General features: G+C 42.1%; 1 protein-coding gene across 1 annotated transcript in view; it reads left to right on the forward strand.

Annotated features, from left to right (window-relative positions):
• TYR (tyrosinase) overlaps window positions 1-1,770 on the forward strand; it is a 49,608-nt gene extending 47,838 nt beyond the window's left edge. The window contains 2 exon segments of the mRNA XM_005149696.3: window positions 1,305-1,325; window positions 1,328-1,770. Coding sequence (XP_005149753.2) covers window positions 1,305-1,325; window positions 1,328-1,524 — 218 coding nt within the window. The 3' untranslated portion in view covers window positions 1,525-1,770.
• Window positions 1,771-8,062: the final 6,292 nt, after the last annotated feature.

Consider the following 8,062-nt stretch of genomic DNA (forward strand, 5'->3'; position numbering starts at 1 on the left):
CTAAAGATAGCTTAACCTTACAGGTGCTGCAAACCAACAACATCTTTCCAGAGCACAGTGCACATAGAAGCATATGCTCAGAAGCACCATGATCCAAGAATTTATATGGGATTACTTTTCTGAGCACCAGTGAAAATACAAGATGGCAACAAAAAACATTTAAATCTATTGTGGGTATATACCACACTAAATACAGTGAGTACATATAAATCAGTTTGGGTGCATGATACTGTTCTAGAATAAACCACCACAGGTGGTTCCAGAGAAGTTGCCCAGAGAAGTGAGGTTTTGGGTTTGTTGTTTTTTTCCTAACAGCTAATAATTGCAGCTAATAATAGTAATTAAAGCTATTAATTTAGAGATGTAGATTACAAATCCCCCTTGGCCCAAGGGCACAGGTATCCATTCCTCAAATTCAATCCAACAGGTTGTTGAGTGAACAGATCACATTCCAACCACTATCAGGAAGTGAGAGCCCTGTTTGGCAGGGTTTAGCTTTCATAACTCATAGACTCATAACTAGCGAGAAGAACAGAGAGAGAGACACACAGATTCATACCATGAAGCAAGAAGGTAGCTGGTTACCTAACCTGTGGGAAGCTGCCCTGGATTCACCAAAGAAGGAGGATGTCTTGTGCAGAGTGACCAGAGAATAATTGTGTTGCCTCACCCCACACAACTGTCAAATTAAACAAGCAGGGGGCAAGTTCAAAATTAGTGAAAGGAAGCCTTTTTTTCCCCACTTGACATGTACTTAAGGCAGGGATTTCCTTGCTGGAAGAAATTGTGTTAAAAATTCAAAGAAGAGCTAGAAAAGCTGATGGAAGGGGGGAAAAATATCCCCCAATGACTATATACAATGACACTACATCTGGTTCAGGAAATCCCTGAGCTACAAATTGTTGGAGTCTGGGTAAGTATTGTGTGAAAGGATTGTAATAGGCTGACCCATTCTTGAACTCTTCCTGGTGCTCTGCTTCGGTTATTGCTGACAACAGGATGCTGAGCTAGCAGGACCTTTGGCCATATGGTATCAGACTTCTTGGGTTATAGTCTTTCAGTTTTGACAAAAACCATAAAGAGCACTGGGGACAGTGAGCTCTGTTCCTGCCCTTTATATGAAGACTGAGAAGCAGAATATAAGAGCTGAAGAGATTTGTTGAAAATATTTGTGACAATTTCTATCAATGTAGTTTCTTCTTTCGATCAGCCTCCCAGTTTTACCTGTTACACAACTTTAAACTACCAGCACATTGCACCATGTAAAAGGACTTTCTTTCCTGTTTCTTCTGTTTTCTTTCCAGCACTTGATTCTTTCCAGGAGTTTTAATACCTTACCTCGAGCAAGCCCGTCAGATCTGGGCTTGGCTGGTTGGAGCAGCCGTGATTGGAGGCATCATTACTGCTGTGCTCACAGGGCTCATCCTGACCTGCCGGAAGAAAAGAGGAACTTCTGAAGAGATACAGCCCTTGCTCATAGAAAGTGAAGATTACAACAACGTGTCTTATCAGTCCAATTTCTAGAGGCCTCTGGTAACTCAGTGAAGGTGCTAATCAAGCATGCAATGTTTGATTCATGTTTGCAAATACCTTGTTGAGGTGTGCTGCATAAGCAGGAGGAGCAGTCTTCCTCTTCAAGCCCCTTGTAACCTTCATGTTGTAGTATCTTATCAGATCCACTCCTACGAACATTTCCCAGATTCAACATAAGTTACCATGCCACCCAAAGAACACTATGTATCTCCTCCTCTTGATTAAATAATGTTCCTATGAAACCAGACCAGTCTGTGTGGTGCTGGCTTTAGCATATGATTCTCTGCTTTTTTATTTGCTTTTTCATTTGCTTTTTCACAGCTGTAGGATCCAATCCACATCCAAATACATGTGTTTGGTGTTCGGATTTAGTGATAGGTGTCTGACTGCATCATCAGGGCTACCTCTGTGTTTGAATGTAAGAGCAGAAACAACCCTTTATTTTAGTGAGCAAAATATGTGATGTCTCTGAGCAGAGTGAATGATCCGTAGACATATTTTTCTTCTAAGATAGAAATATTTTCCCTCCAGCTCCTGTAATGTTCTGTCTTTGACTGAATGCCAGCAGCCACAGAAAGCAGGCTCGCAAAACTCAATTCTCACTTGTCTCAAATGCTGCAGTTAGTCATCTTATATATCAGCTTGTATTCAGTGGAGCTGAGAGGGGTTTAGGAGGTGAAACATCATCTCACTGTATTCACCCCAATTCAATTTGACTTAACAATCATTTATATTATGGTTGACTTTTGGTGGCTTAGTATGTATATATGCCATACAAGTAACCCATACATAACAAAACAAGTTGTGGTGAGTTGACTCTGGCTGAACGCCTACCAAAGCCATTCTATCACTTCCCTCCTCAGCTGGACAAGAGTGAGAAAATATAACAAAAGGCTTATCACTTAAGGACAGGGAGATCACTCAGCAATTACTGTCACAGGCAAAACAGACTCGACTTTAGGAGATTAATTTAATTCATTGCCAATCAAAAGTCAGAATAGGATAGCAAGAAATAATAATAATAATAATAATAATAAATCTTAAAACACCTTCCCCCCCACCCCTCCCTTCCTCCCAGGCTCAACTTCACTCCCAGTTTCTCTACCTCCTCCCCACGAGCAGTGTAGGGGGACAGGAGGGAGGGCAGTTCCTTACATGTTGCTCTGCTGCTCCTTCTTCCTCCCAGGAGACTCCTCACACTCTTCCCCTGGTGCAGCATGGAGAGCTTCTCACGGCAGACTGTCTTCCATGAACTTCTCCAATATGAGTCCTTCCCATAGGCTGCAGTTCTTCATGAACTGCTTCAGCGTAGGTGCCTTCCATGGGGTGCTCCACCATGAATCTCCATGGGCTGCAAGGAGCCACAAGTAGATTCAGAGGGGCTGTGAGAAGGCTGAGGGAGGGAAGGTGAGTGGGTAGGAAGGGGTGACACTGCATCATTTGAAACTGGGGGAAATATGTGCTTTGACCACTGGTCTGAGTGCTCTTCACTAGTCAACAGATAGCTGGGACCTCTCAGATGAGCTATTTTCTTTCACAGCTGCCTCCAGGGAACATCCTCATGGAGCAATGGAAGGCTTTATTTTGACAGGTTTCAACCACCCAACTACATGGATTCATTTCAATTTCAGGGCGATTGCACTGGAATTTTCTCCTGAACTACAGAAATTACAGTCTTTTACAGAGCAGAAAAGACACAAACAGTAAGGGGTTGGTATGTCTGTTGTGAAGGGTGCACCTAGAGCAGGTGTTCCTATAGGAGCTGTCCTGTGAATTTTCACATCAAAGTTTTAATATCTCTCTCCTGTAGAAATCCAGTTTTGAAGGACCATGCAAATACATTTGCAGCATCCCAACTATCCTTAGCTGTACAGTAATAGTTGCAACACAGGCAAACCCGAAAGTGGGAATAAACTACCAGTGTATTCCACCAGCAATAGAAGGAAAGGTCTACACCCTCAAATCCAACCATATCCTTTCCTTAGGAGCTAAGACATGATTAAGGAAAGTATGGGCTAAAATCACCTCCAGCTCAACAAAATGTAGGCTTTTTGCTGAATGAAGCTGTTCTCCCTTGTGAAAAACTGTTTTTAAATCCAAAAGAGATGTTTCTTTTCCTATGGCTTCTGCCTGATGATCCGAGGTACTAATAGATGAACGCTTTGCGGTATCTTAGAAAGTATTAAACCCAAATACAGTGCATGGGATTTAAAATGTTTCTAGGCACTGAGACATAGGCAGGAAGAAAACTGTATTATGACAATATTACAAGAGGTCAATTCAGTCATTTAATTTGTATTTTATATAACCCAGAATACTTGTAGAAATAACTTTTAACAGAAGAGGAATAACACCCATATTTAAATTTTTACTTCATAGATGTTGATTGGTTTCAAAGTTGGATAAACACAAAGATTTTCATGCAGTCTATTTGAGGTCTCCACTCATTTTACAACTAGTAGCTGTGTTTAGTTCCTCTAGACTACTTCAACTAATGAGAATGGGAAGAAGAAGTCTCTTATAGGCACAGAGTGAAAACCACCCTTTTGTCCTCACTGATTCTTCTAAAAACCTTGCTTGATGTACTCATGGTTTGGCTAAAACATTTAAAATTATGATGTAATTCTTATTCTGCAAAATTCTTCTGAGCGAGTATGAAGAATGCAATGAAGAACTTTGAAAGGGAACTCTTTGGGAACAGAGAAGGGCGGGATTAAAATGGAACGTGCTTTTTACTCCATAACTGTTCACAGACTCCTAAGTTGCAAGACTGTCCAGGAATCTTGGACTCACTGCTCCCACTCAGCTATATCAGACAGATGGAGAGCTGGGAACACACCAATGGTGGCAGCTGCAGTGGAACTGAGATTTAAAGACCTATTCATTCAATCTATGGAGGGGGAGTAGAAATCCCACAAGCTTTGAGGGGCTTCTCAGGCAAAGATGTGTCTCATACAGGAGTCTGGAGCTGGTAACTTCTGAAGTCCCCCGTCCTGGAGTTAGAATGTGACAGGAATATGTTGGAGTTTTTCACCTTAAAGCCCAAATGTCCAGATTTGAGGCAGCCTGAATGGCTGCAGCAGTAGGAAATAGCCTGTGGCAGAGCCACGATCCCTTGTTGTGTGGATGCTCTGGCAGGAAGGACAACTCCTGTGCTTCATTGGAAGTTGAAAAAAAAATGCCTTTCTCTATATATTTCAGTGTCAGTAAAACAGAATTACAGAATCCCAGGCTGGAAGCAGCCTCAAGGATCATCTGGTCCAACCTTCCTTGGCAAAGCACAACCCTGACTAGATGTCCCAGCACCCTGCCCAGATGAATCTGAAGTTTCCAGTGTTGGGGAATCTACCACTTCCCTGGTGAGATTATTCCAATGGCTGGTTGGTCTCATTATGAACAATTTTCCTTATGTGTCCAAACAGAAACTCCTCAGGAGTAATTTGTGTCCATTACCCTCATCTTTTTCCATGTGACTCCTTGTAAAAGGGAGTCTTCTTTGTAGACACCCTTTAACTACTGGAAACATGGTGATAAGGTCTCCCCTGAGCCTTCTTTTCTCCAGGCTGAACAGTCCCAGCTCTCTCACCTTTTCCTCACATGGCTTCCCAGTCCTTGGATCATCTCTGTGGCCTTTCTCTGGACCCTCTGCAGCCTGTCAGCATCTTTTTGTATAATGGGGTCCGAAACTGAGCACAGTATTCCAGGTGTGGCCTGACGAGAGCAGAGTACATTGGGTTAATGACATCTTTATCTCTGCTGGTGATGATGTGATCCTTTGACAAGTTGTTCCAATAGAAAAATCCTAACTATATATTTCAGCCTCTGCAATATTCAGTGGAGACTGTATCTCATTTTCACATTGGTCAAGGTAGGTTTTACCAAAATGTCTATTCTTTACAAAGGATACAACCAAGCTGGTGTCTTCTCCACTGATCTTCACCAGTGTGTCCCTCAGCCTCTTGCTTTTGGCCATGGCAAACTCACCATGTGTGGAAGGATGAGAGTAGAACTTTGCCTTATCATGTTGTCTAAATGCTACTTTTCACCAGCTCCTGAACATTCCTTCTTCCCCAAAAGCATGGAAGGCATCATTCATACCTTATGACCAAACACATGACCTATTATTGAGAGTCTTTTTATGTTCTGCTCAGATCATCTACCAATTCCCAGGCAAGCTTTTTCCTTTCCCTTTTCTTCAGCAGAGGCTCTAACAGTCTGTTTCCTTTCCTCAGGAGTTTCATCACAGAGAATTTCAGCCTAGCTTTGTTTGATGAAAGGGAATTTATATCCCCTTTATACTTGTTAGCATACCCCCAAACATTTTTTCTGATTGACTCATACTCAGTCTCTGACCTGGAGCCCATGTCTGCTTTGAGAGAGAACAAAGAACACAGTAGCCCTCTTTCAAAGTTTCAGTCAACATTATCTGTGATAGGGAATAAATAGTACAGAGTATATTTATCTTAGTAACTAGGATAAAACTGATGCAATCAACACATGATGGTTCTCTCCATCACTGTGGTGTTTCTGCTTAGATCTGATAACAGTTTGGCATTTAAATGCTTCAGAAGTGTATCTGACTTCAGCACATGAAAACCCAGCTGGTTGTCTTTTCTGAGGAAGCTGTTTTGGGTTTCTCCAGAATGGGAAGTGAACACTGATGTCAGGTAGGGATTGAATGCAACAGTCTTAAAGAAACTATTTGGGGACAAGGGAAATTGTGCTGCGCACACACCTCACCCTTCCCATTGACTTCTTAGGGACTCCACATGTTAACCTGAACCTCATTTCTGGATGGGTCAGAAGGAGGGAGAGAACTCTTAGCACCACGGCTCTAAATACTTCCTTGGCACGCCTCACTGGCACTGGCAGGAGTTACTGTGCTTCCTGTCTGCAGGCTACAAATGCAATGGCACATCATTATTCTTCTCAAGGTCAGGTTCAGGGTTGTGCTTACTCCTGTGCTCAGGATGTAAGGTTAAGTGCTGAAGGATCTCTTTGCTTTGTTTCTTCTTCCCCTGAGGTGGGAGCTGGAGTTCCTGTCTTTCTTTTTATTTGGAATAATGTAATGTCATGAGGCTGTGCTTTCAGTTAATCTCATTGCATCAGAGTGGGCAGAGTTTAAATGCAATCCTGCCTTTAGCTTTTCCTCTGTCTGGCCAAGGTGACTTGAAACAAGAAACTTCCCATTGGCATTAGGCAGTTGGTTGAGGGTTGGGGAGTTCACTGATAGGAACAATGTAAAAAATGGGGTGTAACAGTGCTTGGTGCCCTAAGATCTAGATCCTGTGTATGTAGCCTATGCAATCACATAAAACCTGACCCCAGAAGGCAATGAGTTAGGCTTGTCTGAAAGTACTTGTTAGATGAGTATCCCACCAGCTTCAGCATTCAAGGGATGTATTTGCAGTATCAGCACCGTGTTGTTTCACATGATGAAAAAGAATACCACAAGACTGATGTTCAGAAATCTCATACAGGACACCTGGCAGCTCCATTGTAATGTTCTCAGTACTGTATGCTCCTGGCCTTTGCAAGAGACTGTTACCTCTGTTTAGTCTTTCATTTTCTAGCCTGACCTTTCTCTTCCGCAGGCTGTTAAACAGTCACATTTAGTCAAGGCAGGACAATAAGCAGCTGTCAGTCTTTTTCATCCTGTTCTCCCTCCTACATTTTCCCCAAATTTGTATTTTTAGCACCTGTCCTCTCCATTGAGTTAAATCTGTAATTCACCATCTGTGTATACACGTGTGTAGGGATGCAAGTCATTTTGAATCAATCTCCATAGTGAGCTGAAAATTGGCAGCAATGAGACCTTGTCATTAAAAATGGCCTTTTACTGTGATTTTTTGTAATGAGCTCTGAATTAGATATGAAGTAGCTATTATAACTATAGAAAACCAACTATTTCTGCATATCCATCTTGCACCCATTAGGCTTTCTGATGTCCCAGTTTATATATGGACATTTCCCCAAGAGTTGGCATGTTACTGACTTCTCTTGATGGCATCAGGCGTGCAGAATTCACATCATGCCAAAAAGTTCTGGAAATCTCCTGGATTAATAAAATATGTAGAGAAACTGGTTCTTTCCATGCCTACAAACAAAAACCCCCTTTGAAACAAGAATTTAGCAGTAACCAGTAATTCTGGACCCTAACTGTGGCTTGGCACTTTGGATCACCTCCCTTCACGCAACTTGATTCAGCCCTACAGGACTTCCTCCTCCTATCACCCCATGCTGTGCTGTTTTAACCATCAGAAAAAGGAATGCTTGAGAGCTCGGTGGTGGGATTGTCCCACATTATTTGGGCTGCCATCTACAGCTGACAGCAGTAGAAAAACAGCCCACAGGGGTGGTACCTAAAATCTGAGTGTGTCAAACAGATTTTAAAGGAACTTGAATGTACAAAGAACCTCCGTGTTCTTTCTCATTGTTTTCTAGTAAAAGAAACATTCTTAGGCAATAATAATCAAATGGTATTTTCAACTCAATTACCTACTGTGGACATATTTTCACATACTTTCCT

The sequence above is a fragment of the Melopsittacus undulatus genome, chromosome 2 (genome assembly GCF_012275295.1).
Source record: "Melopsittacus undulatus isolate bMelUnd1 chromosome 2, bMelUnd1.mat.Z, whole genome shotgun sequence".
Classification (NCBI taxonomy): domain Eukaryota; kingdom Metazoa; phylum Chordata; class Aves; order Psittaciformes; family Psittaculidae; genus Melopsittacus; species Melopsittacus undulatus.